The 12,894-nt window shown below is 41.0% G+C and overlaps 1 protein-coding gene and 1 pseudogene across 4 annotated transcripts in view; one reads left to right on the top strand and one right to left on the bottom strand.

Annotated features, from left to right (window-relative positions):
- SLC6A13 (solute carrier family 6 member 13) overlaps positions 1–12,894 on the top strand; it is a 49,015-nt gene that overhangs the window by 16,708 nt on the left and 19,413 nt on the right. For 2 of the 4 annotated variants that reach the window (XM_078338335.1, XM_035255357.3), the window contains 2 exons: positions 10,532–10,666; positions 11,601–11,741. The exons of 1 other annotated variant lie outside the window; for it this stretch is intronic. In XM_078338335.1, coding sequence (XP_078194461.1) covers positions 11,621–11,741 — 121 coding nt within the window. In that variant the 5' untranslated portion in view covers positions 10,532–10,666; positions 11,601–11,620. Of the gene's footprint in view, positions 1–10,531; positions 10,667–11,589; positions 11,742–12,894 lie in introns of all 4 variants that reach the window. One more of the 4 variants, XM_035255362.3, reaches the window with a different exon arrangement.
- On the bottom strand, positions 6,055–6,844 carry LOC118144417 (large ribosomal subunit protein mL43 pseudogene; annotated as a pseudogene).

Raw genomic sequence — 12,894 nt, 5'->3', positions numbered from 1 at the left:
AAGGATGCCTCAGCTCCAGCTTGTAAAGAGGGTGCACGGGGATGCCCACACAAAGAGGATTTCATTGGCAGCAAGGAAAGTCTAATTAGCCCTATGCTGTTGATAGGTAACAGAGAATGAGGAGAAATAAGAAGCACTTTTCTTTTGTTCTATAAAAGCAATGGCTAATGTAGCGGGGCGTGACGATGTGCTACCAAGTGTAGCTAATGACTCAGGCCCGCTGTTGGTCAGGCTCACGCCGAGGACAGCACAGAACTCATGGATGCTTCTCACTCTTCTGTTGCTCAAGCGGAAGACCGTCAGCTCACGCCTTAAGAAATTGGCTGGAACATTACAAGTGACACCACGGAGCATGCTCCTTTTGAGAAAGCGGGCTGAGAGTGATTCCTTTCTGGGATGGGGATGTGATCTCTGCCATCTCACGGAGAAAATGCTAGCACATTTTAGAATTTTGAGGAGACTAGTATAGATGATATGGGGGTGCAGGTAACTGTGAACTCCACTTCCCATCTTTGATGGTGGTGCCTGGGGAGGCGAAGAGGTGGAATGCCCTTCAGGACTCCCCAGTCTGTACCTGGCCCATCTTGGGCTCCCTCCCACCCCGACCCCTCTCATACTTATAGGGCCAGTAGCTTCTCCTTGCAGGTATGGACTTTGTCCCTCGTGGCAGGCTGTCAAGATGCTCAGCGAGGCAGAGGAGGTGGGAGATGCTGACCACGGGTCCAGTGCAGTTAAACATTGGCTTGGTTTATGGAGAAAGAACAAGCAGCATGAACACGGGGAGGGGCTCGGGCTGGGCCCATAGCTGTTTCTTTCTGGACTTGGCGCTCCACAGTGACTGTTCCTGTCAGCTGCTGGGTTAGCTCTTTTCTGTTTTACCTCCTGCTCAGCAAGTCTTCGATTGATTTATGGACTTCTTGGACTGAATTGCTTGCTACCTTTCTTTCTTTGTCCTTGTAATCGAGTGTCCCCTTAGTGCCTGAATTATGGATGTGTAGATTACAACCTTGAGAAGTGGAAGGGGAAGAACTGGAGAACTGGGTTCCCCATTAACTTACAATAAACCACACATAAAGTGTATAATATGATAAATTTTGACATATGTGTATGCCCATGAAACCACTGCCACAACTGAGATAATGAACATGTCCGTCACCCCCAAAACCGTTTCTCCTGTCTCTAATTCCTCCTCTCAACTTCACTGTGGCCATCGCATGCCAGTGAACTAGACTAGTTTGCATTTCTTAGAATATTATATAAATGAAATCATACAGTATGTTGATTATAATACAGCATAATTATTTTGCGATTATAGTTTTTGTGTATCAGTAGTTTATCCTTTGTTATTGAGATGTCTTCACATATTCTATTTTCTTCCATTTTTTTTTTTTTTGAGGCAGAGTCTAGCTCAATCGCCAGGCTGGAGTGCAGTGGTGCGATCCCGGCTCACTGCAACTTCCATTTTCCCATTTCAAGCAATTCTCCTGCCTTAGCCTCCTGAGTAGTTGGGATTACAGGCACGCACCACCATGCCCAGCTAATTTTTTGTACTTTTAGTAGAGACGGGGTTTCACCAAGTTGGCCAGGATGGTCATGATCTACTGACCTCGTGATCCACCCGCCTCAGCCTCCCAAAGTGCTGGGATTACAGGCGTGAGCCACCGCGCCCGGCCGTCTTCATATATTCTAACACACAACTCCTTTATCAGAAATGCACTTCACAAATACTTTTTTTTCATTCTGTGTCTTGTAATTTTCCTTTTCTTTTTTTGAGGTGGGGTCTCACTCTGTTGCCTAGGCTGAAGTGTTCTGGTGCAATCATGGCTTATTGCATCCTTGACCTTCTGAGCTCAGGTGATCTTCCCATTGTAGCCTCCCAAGAAGTAGCTGGGACTATCGGCACATGCCACCATGCCCAGCTAATTAAAAAAAAAATTTTTTTTTTTAGAGGTGAGGTCTCACTATGTTGCCTAGGCTGATCTCAAACTCCTGGGCTCAAGTGATCCTCCAGTCTTGGCCTCCCAAAGTGCTGGGCTTTCAGGCATGAGTCACTGTACCTGGATGGTTTTTCCTTTCCTTAACAGTGTCTTTTGAAGGAAAGGCATTTTAAATTTTAATGACGTCTGGTTTATCGATTAGTTCTTTTACAAACCATACTTTTGATGTCACATAAAGAGATGTTTGTTAACCCAAGGCTTCATAGTTTCTTCTCGAAGTTTTATAGTTTTAGGCTTCACATTTAGGCCTGTGTTTCATTTTGGGTTAATTTTTGTCTACAGTGAAGGTGTGCATTGAAGTTCATATCTGGGGGGTTGTATAGGCACTCACTTATTCCAGCACCATTCGTTGAAAAGACTATCCTATTCCAATAAATTGCCTTTATACCTTCATCAAAAATTTGTCATTTGTTTATATGTGGGTCTGTTGATGAATCTTATTCTGTTCCATTGATCTGTTTATTTTGACATCTGTACCACACTGTCTTCATTACTGTGCTTTAGGATAATATAAATGCCAAGTGGAATTAAGCCTAAGACTTAGCTCTTCTTTTTCAAAAGTTTTTTTTTTTGTGGTAAGGACTCACATTTTAGATATTTAATCTTCTGATCCCGAATATGCATTTATTTTACTCTTCATTAATTTCTCTCAGCAATGTTTTGACTGTACATTTATCTTTCACAACGTTTGCCAGATTTATTCCTAAGTATTTCACATTTTTGAGGCTACTGTAAATGGCATTATTTCCTAAATTTTAATTTATGGTTGTTTATTCCTAATACTTATACAGTTGATTTTTGTATGCCCATCCTGTATCCTGCAAACTTGCTAAACTCACTGATTGGTTGTTCTAGCAGTTTTTTTTTTTGTGCCTTCCAAAGGATTTTCTATGTAGAATAGCATGTCTTCTGAGAATACAGCAGTGTTATTTGTTCCTTTTAGATCGGAATAACCTTTAATTCCTTATCTTGCCTATTGCTTTGGCTAGACTCTCCAGTACCATGTTGAATAGAAGCGGTAAGAACAGACGCTTGTTTATTTTCTGTCCTTTTACTTTTAACCTGCTCATGTCTTTTCAGCAGTCTCTCACTATTAAGTGTGATGTTAGCTGCGGGGTTTTTGTAGAAGCCCTCTATCAAGTTGAGGACGTTTTCTCCTCCTCCTCACTGCTGGGAGTTTTTATTAGGAATGACTGTTGGATTTAGTCAAAAACTTTTTCCTACCTATAAAATGATCATATAGTTTTTCTTTTGTAATTTGTTAACAGGATGAATCACATTGTTTATTCATTTATTTTAAGAGCCGGAGACTACAGCACTGTGTTGATTTTTTAAAATGTTAAACCCACTTTGTATCCCTGGGATAAAGCTTACTACGTAATATATTGTCCTATTAACATATTGTTAGATTCGATTTCCTAAAATAGTTTAGAATTTTGGCCTTTATGTTCATGAAATATATTGATTTTTAACTTTCTTTTCTTATAATGTATTTGTCTGCTTTTGTTATCAGGGTAATGCTGACTTTATAAAACTGGTTGGGTAAGCATTCCTTCTTTTCAGTTTTTTGAAAGAGTTTGTGTAGAATTGGTGTTATTTCTTCCTTAAGTGTTTGGAGAATTCACCAGTGAAGTCATTTGAGCCTGGAATTTTTTTTTTTGTGGGATGGTTTTAAATCCAAAACTAATTTTCCTTAATATTTATAGGGCTATTCAGATTATCTATTTCTTTTTAGTGGGCTTTGTTAGTGTTTTTTTGAGACATTTTTTCATTTTACTTAAATCATTGCACTTACTGGCATAAAGTTCTTCGTATATTTTTTTATTGTTGTTTTAATGTCTACAGAATCTTTACTGATGATACAGCTCATTTGTCATTCTGATAATTTGTATCTTCTAAAATTTTATCAACTTTATTATCTCGAAGAACCAGCTTTTGGTTCATTGATTTTCTCTAATGTTTTCCATTTTACTGATTTCCACTCTGATTTTTATTTCCTTTGACTTACTCTGGCTTTTATTAGCTCTTATCCTTCTCATTTCTTTCTATCTTTTTTTAACCATACCCTCATTTCAGCAATAATTTCTCATTTTTTTTTTTTTTTTTGAGATAGAGTCTCTTTCTGTTGCCCAGGCTGGAGTGCAGTGGCACTATCTCGGCTCACTGCGACCTCTGCCTCCTGGGTGCAAGCAATTCTTCTGCCTCAGCCTCCTAAGTAGGTGGGATTACAGGTGCCTCCCACCGTGCCTGGCTAATTTTTATATTTTTAGTAGAGACGGGGTTTCACCATGGTGGTCAGGCTGGTCTCAAACTCCTGACTTCAGGTGATCCACCTGCCTCGGCCTCCCAAAGTGCTGGGATTACAGGCATGAGCCACTGAGACCGGCCTAATTTCTCATTTCTTAAGGTGGAAACTGAGGAAATGGATTTGAAACTTTTTTTCTTTTATAATTTAATAAATCTCCTAAGTACTGCTTTAGCAGCCTCCCACAAATTTTGATACTGGGTTTCATTTCACTCCATTCAAGATACTTTCTAATTTCTCTTTTGATTACTTCAATAGACCCATAGGCTATTTAGAAATGTGTAACCTAATTTCCAAATATGTGGACATTTTCCTAATGTCTTTCTCTAATAGATTTCTATTTAGTCAGAGAATCAATTTTTTGTGATTGGATCCTTTTAAACTTATTGAGATTTGTTCTGTGGTCTAGGATATGGGCCTATCTTGGTAGAATATTTCATGTTCACTTGAAGCTAATGTATATTCTGCTGTTGGACTGCTGGATAGAATATTCAATAAATGTTAACTAAGTTGAATTGGTTGATAGAATTTTCAAATCTTTTATATCCTTACTGATTTTCTGTATATTTATTCTATAAATTATTAAGAGAGGGCTATCAAAATCTTTAACATTTATCAGGAATTAATTTATATATTTCTCTTTGTAGTTCTGCCAATTTTTGCTTCATGTATTTTGAAGCTCTGTTATTAGGTAAATATGCATTTAAAATACTGATTGATTAATTGACCCTTTAATCACTATGAAATTACCTTCTTTACCCTTGGTAATATTCTTTGCTGTGGAATTTACTTTGTGTGACATTAAGACAAACTCTCCAGATTTATTTTGAGTAGTATTAGCATGGTATATCTTTTCTTTTAACCTGTTCATGTCTTTTTTATTTGAAGTGCATTTCTTTTTACAAGCGTTTCTAGATTTTTATTTCCTCTCATTTTCCCACCATCCCCCTCTTTAAAAACAAAAAACGAAAAAAAACATAAGCCTAGAAAATACTCATTAGTCAGCCTTCCTGCCCTCCCCCATGGTTCTCAGCACCCCCTACCAGCTGGCTCAAGGGACATAGATTTTATTTCTGCACCAAGAGAGGCCCTGGCGAGGGAGATGTATAGCTAAGACCAGAGAAAGCTAGTTATCCAGGGCTTGGGCTGAGAATCACTCCCTTCTCCCATTCAGGGGTCAGGCCTATAGTAACCACATGGCCTTTGATACTAACCACCCTGAGGGTTGTTATATGTTCTGCGTCTATTTTTAAACAATGAAATTTGGGGCCTGGGCTTAACATATGCACACATTTTGAAGTAAGACCTGAAATGACCTTGGGTAAGTTTATTAACCTCAGTTTTATAAATCCTTAAACAAACATTCACACAGATATAAAGTGCCTAACCCATCACTGCAGAGAAGAGCTCTCTATAGCTCAGTTGTTGTACCAATAAGGTATCAGGGATTCTTCAGAAGCCGGCCTTGAGACCTCTCATTGTATTTTGAGATCATTATTATCAATTTAGACTTCAAAAACAAGGGCTCTGTAAAACCTTTGAAGTCTTCCTCATCTCAGGTTTCAGGGATGCCACTTGGATAAAAATTAAGGGTTCACAAAGGTCACTGCCCCCAGAAGCACGCACTGGAAATAGGCAGCTCTTCTTTATCCCAAGCAGAACCTGTGTCAGCTTCCCCACTAATGGGTTCCATTTGTCTATCTGGGCTTAGACTCCCAAAGAGGAAGAACCACCTCTTCTGGAGAACTAGTTCAAAGCCTAGGGTTGGAGTTAGTGGGGGCAACTCTTCACTGTGCTTGCAGCTGGGCTGAGGCAGGATCCTGGACCTCTCCGGGGCGTAGCCCGTGGAACGTGGTGGATTTGTTGGTGAAGGGGTGCCACTGGCCCTGGATGCTAGGGTTGTCGGTGTGGAAGGGCTTGCAGATGCGGATCACATCCAAGCCCGACTGGTTGGCCCGCTTCTGCACCAGCGTCGAGATCTCCTCCACCGACTTGCCGCGGATGCTCTCCTCGCGCACAGCCCCGTTAAGGTATTCGGCCACTACTCTGGGCACGCAGCACGGACGCGAGTGCACATGTATTACGACCCCTGGGTTCCGTCGGGCGAAGTCGATCACCTCCAGTTCCACGAACTCCCTGGCGCCGCAAGAAGAGGGGCCGTCGCGGCTGACGCTGAAGCTCAGACGCTGCAGCAGCTGCACGTAGCGACCCAGTCCGCTGTGTTGAACACTGGCCAAGAAGCGGCTCGGAGTCCCGCGCGCAGTCACAGCTACTGCGAAGAGGCAGCGGAGCCCACGCGGCGAGCAGAGCTCGAAGTGCGTTTTTAAAAGACAGCATATACTTGAGTCTTGTCTATGTTTTAAAAGCCAATCTAATAATCCCTGCCTTTTATTTGGGATACTTAGATTATCTGAATTTAATACAATTATCCATATAATTAGGTTTAACTCTATCATCTTCTTATTATTATTTTTTCTATTTGTCCTCTCTCAGTTATTAGTTTCCCCCCTTTCCTTTCCTCCTGCTTTCTTTTGGAATAACTGAATATTTTTTATTATTCCATTGCTAGTTTTCTTCTTTTTGTTGGCTTATTAGCTGTAACTTTGTTGTGTTATTTTAGTGATTGTTTTAAACTTTGTAGTATACATCTTTAACTTATCACAATTTATCTTCAAGGATAGTGTACCACTTTATATATAAGAACCTTAAAATATTACAATTTCATTTTTCTCCTCCTGACTTTTGTGCTCTCATTGTACATTTTTAGATGTTATAAAATCCGTATTACATTGTTTTTATTTTTGTTTAACCAGTCAATTATCTTTTAAAAATATTTGAATAATAAGAAAAACATTCTATGTGTTTACCTATGTAATTACTATTTCTAAAGTTCTTTATTATTTTGTGTAGATTCACATTTCTATCTGGTGACTTCATTTCACTTTCCATGAAGGAATTTCTTCAACATTTCTTATAGTTCAGTTCTGTTTGTTATGGATCCTTTCAGGTTTCACACGTCTTAAGAAGTAGTTATTTCATTTTTGAACAGTATTATTGTTGGGTATAGAATTCCAGGTTGACAGCTTTTTTCCCCCTGCCCTTTAGTACTTTAACAAATGTGCTTCCTTATCACTGTCTTCTCTTTTGCATTGTTTTAAATAAGAAATTTGATGTTATTTTTATCTTTGTTTGTACGTGTCATTTTTCTCTGATGACTTTTAAGGTTTTCCTTTAAAAACTCGACATTCTGGTTTAAGTAATGTGATTATGATGTGCGTTGGGCTAGTTTTTTCATTTTTTTTTTGTCTTGGTGTTATTGAACTTATTGGCTCTGTAGGTTGATAGTTTTCATAAAATTTGTAAAATTTTTAGCCATTATTTCTTCAAGCTTTTTCTCATCCTTTTATTTCTTTTACAGACTCCAATTACATTAAGCTGTTTGAAGCTGTCTCACCACTTATGCATACCTGTTCTTTTTTATAATTTTCTTTTCTTTTCTTTTTTTGAAATGGAGTCTCACTGTCACCCAGGCTGGAGTGCAGTGGTGCAATCTCAGCTCACTGCAACCTCTACCTCCCAGGTTCAAGTAATACTCCTGCCTCAGCCTCCCAAGTAGCTGGGATTACAGGCACCCACCACACCCAGCTAATTTTTGTACTTTTAGTAGAGACAGGGTTTCACCATGTTGACCAGGCTGGTCCTGAACTTCTGACCTCAGGCAACCCACCCACCTCGGTCTCCCAATGTGCTGGGATTACAGGCGTGAGCTACCGCACCAGGCAAAAATTTTCTTTTTTCTCTCTGTGTTTTATTTTGGATAGTTTCTACTATAGTTAAAGTTCACTAATCTTTTATTTTGCTCTGCCTACTAACATTAATTCCATCCAGTTTATTTTTTAAAAATCTCACACATTGTAGTGCTCATGTCCAAAAGTTTTATTTGGGTCTTTTTCAATATCTTTTATGTCCCTAACTTTTGGAACACATGCAATACAGTTATAATAATTTTTAAATGTCCTCATCTGCTAATTCTAACATCTGTGTAAATTATGGGTAAGGGTCAATTGGTTGATTAATCTTGTTATGAGTAACATTTTCCTGATTCTTTGCTTTCCTGGTAATTTTTGATTGAATACTAGACCTGGTAATATTTTTGCTTTATGGGTTGCTGGACAATTTCATATTTCTTCTTTTTTTTTTTTGACATGAATTCTTGCTCTGTTACCCAGGCTGGAGTGCAGTGATGTGATCTCAACTCACCACAACCTCCACCTCCTGGGTTCAAGTGATTCTCCTGCCTCAACCTCCCAAGTAGATGGGAGCACAGGTGTGTGCCATCATGCCTGGCTAATTTTTGTATTGTTAGTAGAGACGGGGTTTCACTATGTTGGCCAGGCTGGTCTTGAACTCCTGACCTTGTGATCTGCCTGCCTTGGCCTCCCAAAGTGCTGGGATTACAGGTGTGAGCCACCACGCCCAGCCAATTTCATATTTCTGTGAATATTCCTGAGCTCTGTTCTGGGACCAGTGAAACTACTTGATCTTTTTATGTCTTGCTTTTAAGATTTGTTAGGTAGGATGAGAACACATGGACACAGGGAAGGGAGCATCACACACTGGGGTCTGTTGGAGGAAATAGGGGAGGGACAGTGGGGGGTGGGGAGTTGGGGAGAGATAGCATGGGGAGAAATACCAGATATAGGTAAAGGGGAGAAAGGCAGCAAATCACGCTGCCATGTGTGTACCTGTGCAACAATCTTGCATGTTCTTCACATGTAACCCAAAACCTAAAATGCAATTAAAAAAAAAAAAAGGAAAATAAGAAAATAAAAAAAATATTAAAAAAAAAAAGATTTGTTAGGTGGGACCAGAAGTGTGCTCAGTCTAGGGATAATTATTTCCCATTACTGAGGAAATGCCTACTGCATACTCTGCCTAATGCCTGGTGAATCTTGAGATTATTGTCTAGCAGTATGTGAGCACCATTACTTTCAATCATTTTGAATGGTTCTTTCCCTCACCTCAGTGTTCTCACACAGATGCACTGACTAGTACTCAGTTGAAGCTTGGGGGGACCTTCTGCAGATAAGCAGATTTTCCTCTCTGTTCAGTTATCTCTTCTCTGGTAATCTATATCATATGAACTCGCCTGTCTGCTTTGCCAGCAGATGAGAAGTCCATGGTAGCGAAAATACCAGAATATCTGGCATCAGCAGTCTTGTCTCTGCCAATGCTTATAAAAACAGAGGGACACAGATTACTGGCTTAGTCCATTTTGTGTTGCCACAACAAAACACCTGAGATGGGTAATTTATAAGAAGCCGAGATTTATTTCTTATAGTTTTGGAGGTTGGAAAGTCCAGGGCAAGGAGTCCATTTCGGGTAAAAAACTTTTTTGTGTGTCATCCCATGGCAGAAGGCAGAAAGACAAGAGAGTATGCATGCGAAAGACAGAGAGCCAAGTACACTTTTTTTTTTTTTTTGAGACAGGGTCTTGCTCTGTCACCCAGGCTGGAGGGAGGGCAGTGGCACAATCGCAGCTCACTGTAGCCTCGAGTTCCCAGGCTTAATCAATCCTCCCACCTCAGCCTCCTGAGTAGCTGGGATTACAGGTGTGAGCCAGCGTGCCTGGCCCAAACTCACTTTAATAACAAACACATTCTCACAGGAATGACGTGAATCCATTCAGGAGGGCAGAGCCCTCGTGACTTGCTCACATCTGATTAGGCTCCACATCTCAACACTGTTGCATTGGGAATTAAGTTCCCAACTCAGAAACTTTAGGGGATGCATTCAGATCGTAACAATGACTGAAATCTGATTTCAGCCTGCCGAAAGACTACCTGACATTAACAGCAATGAGTTCTTTGAAAAGAATTCTAGACCTTGGGCTGTGCTAGTGCTCCTAGGCATCCATTATTTAATAAGCTCCTCGTTATTGCCCAAGTTATGCATTAGGCAGTGATTGTTCAGTGGGGAGCAAACTTTAATAGGTGCAGACTGGAACTCTGCAGTGAAGAAAGACAAGAGACTGTGCATTCCTTAGGTAACACGCTGACTCTGGATCTCTGTCATGGTTCCAGACATCTCGACGGCTGTCTCCTGCAGCTGTGCATGTTCTCTACCTCCGAGGTTCTGACCGGCAGTATGGGTGGGTAGTGGGAGGAGGTGAATGCAGATGATGAGGAGGATAGTCCCAGGAAATGAACAGCCTGTTTTCTAACCACAGGTGCCTTCTTCATCCCCTACCTCATCTTCCTGTTTACCTGTGGCATTCCTGTCTTCCTTCTGGAGACAGCACTAGGCCAGTACACTAGCCAGGGAGGCATCACAGCCTGGAGGAAGATCTGCCCCATCTTTGAGGGTGAGTAGCTCTGTGCCTGATTCCAAGGTGTCTTCATTAGTGGTTATAAACCTTTCCAGAATGACTGGAGTGATTAGCAGCAGTTCCGAGGTTAAGATAAGATCACAAGTCTCTATGTTAAGCCCTTGGTTTGTGGGCTGCATACTGAGCTAGTCAGCTGGTCCATCAGAGAATGCGGGAGAGACAGCAGTAAGCATGGGGCAAAGGATTTAGATTAGTTAAGTAGAGTGCAAAGCTACTTTAGCTCTGTTTTCAATACATAACAATGTCTTTGTATTTTAAGACACATGTAAATCAATTATAAAGCATTTTAAAAGATAACTTTAAATAAGAAAAAATTATTTCATTAATAGTTCTATTTTGGCCGTGTGTGGTGGCTCATGCCTATAATCCCAGCGCTTTGGGAAGTTGAGGCGGGTGGATCACCTGAGGTCAGGAGTTCTAGACCAGCTTGGCTAACATGGTGAAACCCCCATCTCTACTAAAAATAGAAAAAATTAGCCAGGTGTGGTGGTGGGTGCGGTGGCAGGTGCCTATAATCCCAGCTACCCAGGAGGCTGAGGCAGGAGAATTGCTTGAACCCAGGAGGCAGAGTTGCAGTGAGCTGAGATCATGACACTGCACTCCAGCCTAGGCGACAAGAGGGAAACTCCATCTCAAAAAAATAAAAACAATGAAAGTTCTATCTTGACACAATAATTTAAAACTTATAGTAATTTCATGATTTCTCCATATGTAGGATTTTCTCTACATTTTTATTTTGAAATAATTACAGATTCACAGGAAGTTACAAAAATAGTTGTTTTCCTCGATGGTAAATTGAACTCCCGGCCTCAGACAACCCTCCCACCTCAGCGTCCCACTATAGCTGAGATTACAGGCATGCGCCACCACTGTCCGCTGTCCCTAGCCCAATTCTGCAGTTTCCCCGCAGGCATTGGCTATGCCTCCCAGATGATCGTCATCCTCCTCAACGTCTACTACATCATTGTGCTGGCCTGGGCCCTTTTCTACCTCTTCAGCAGCTTCACCATCGACCTGCCCTGGGGCAGCTGCCACCATGAGTGGAACACAGGTACGGTCATCACCTGAGGGTTCACTCCTCTTCCTGTTCTGCCACATTACCTGGAAGTGGGATTGTCCCTATATGCCAGCTTAGCATGGACACACTAGAAATCGCCCAAGTAGATCATGGAGAGCTTACGTCAAGAATAAGACCAATAATTCACTAGCCTCACAGCAAAATGTCATGAACTTTTTAAAGAAAAAATTAATATATTCAGTTAATGTATTAGGTGACTAGAACTGACCACCTTTTAATGTCATTTAGCCATTTACTTAAATAAATTTGAAATATGGTTAGTTTAATATATCTTTTTGTTTATTCATTTGTTCTCGTATCTTCTTTCTGATACCATTTTAGGTCTTTCAGACTTACAATTCATCTGGACTTGCTTGTCAGGGGTGGCAGGGGTGGGAGAAAAGCCACATATAAGTGGACCCGCACAGATCAGATCCATGTTGTTCAAGGATCCGCTATGATTTATAATAGCAATTACAGTCATGTGCCACTTAATGACAGGGGTACACGCTGAAAAATGCATTGTTGGCAATGTCATCCTTGTATGACCATGACAGAGTGCAGTTACACAGACGTCGATGGCACAGCCTGCCACACACCTGGGCTGTATGCTGTAATACTCTACTGAACACTGGGCACTTGTGGCACAATGCTAAGTATTTGTGTATCTAAACATAATGAATCATAGAAAAGGTACAGTAAAGTTGTGGTATTTTAGAATCATGTGGGAACAGTCATATATGTGATCCCCTGTTGACTGAAATGTTGGCATGTGCTGCCTATCTGCAGTTTCTCCTGTGCTTATAAGACTACCTGAGCCGCCCATGGCAATAGCACTCCTGAGTCTAATGTACAGGAAGCAACAGCAAGGACAAAAACGTCTAGGGCAATGCTGTCCAAACTTTCTGTAATGATGAAAGCGTTCTTTGTACTATCCAGTATGGTAGCTACTATGTGGGTATTTATTTATTTGCTTTTTATGGGCAGTCCCACTGCGCCAGTGTAGGTTTGGAGTGACTCCTGAATGTGCTTCCCGAGCACCTGAAATGTGGCAAGTGGTCTGAGGCACACCTTAACATTTGCATTGAGTGTTAACTCAAGCAGCCAGAGCTGGCTCGTGGCTGCCCTACTGGAAGGCATGGCTGGA

Source organism: Callithrix jacchus, chromosome 9, assembly GCF_049354715.1.
Source record: "Callithrix jacchus isolate 240 chromosome 9, calJac240_pri, whole genome shotgun sequence".
Classification (NCBI taxonomy): domain Eukaryota; kingdom Metazoa; phylum Chordata; class Mammalia; order Primates; family Cebidae; genus Callithrix; species Callithrix jacchus.
This window is presented reverse-complemented; position numbering and strand designations above follow the sequence as displayed.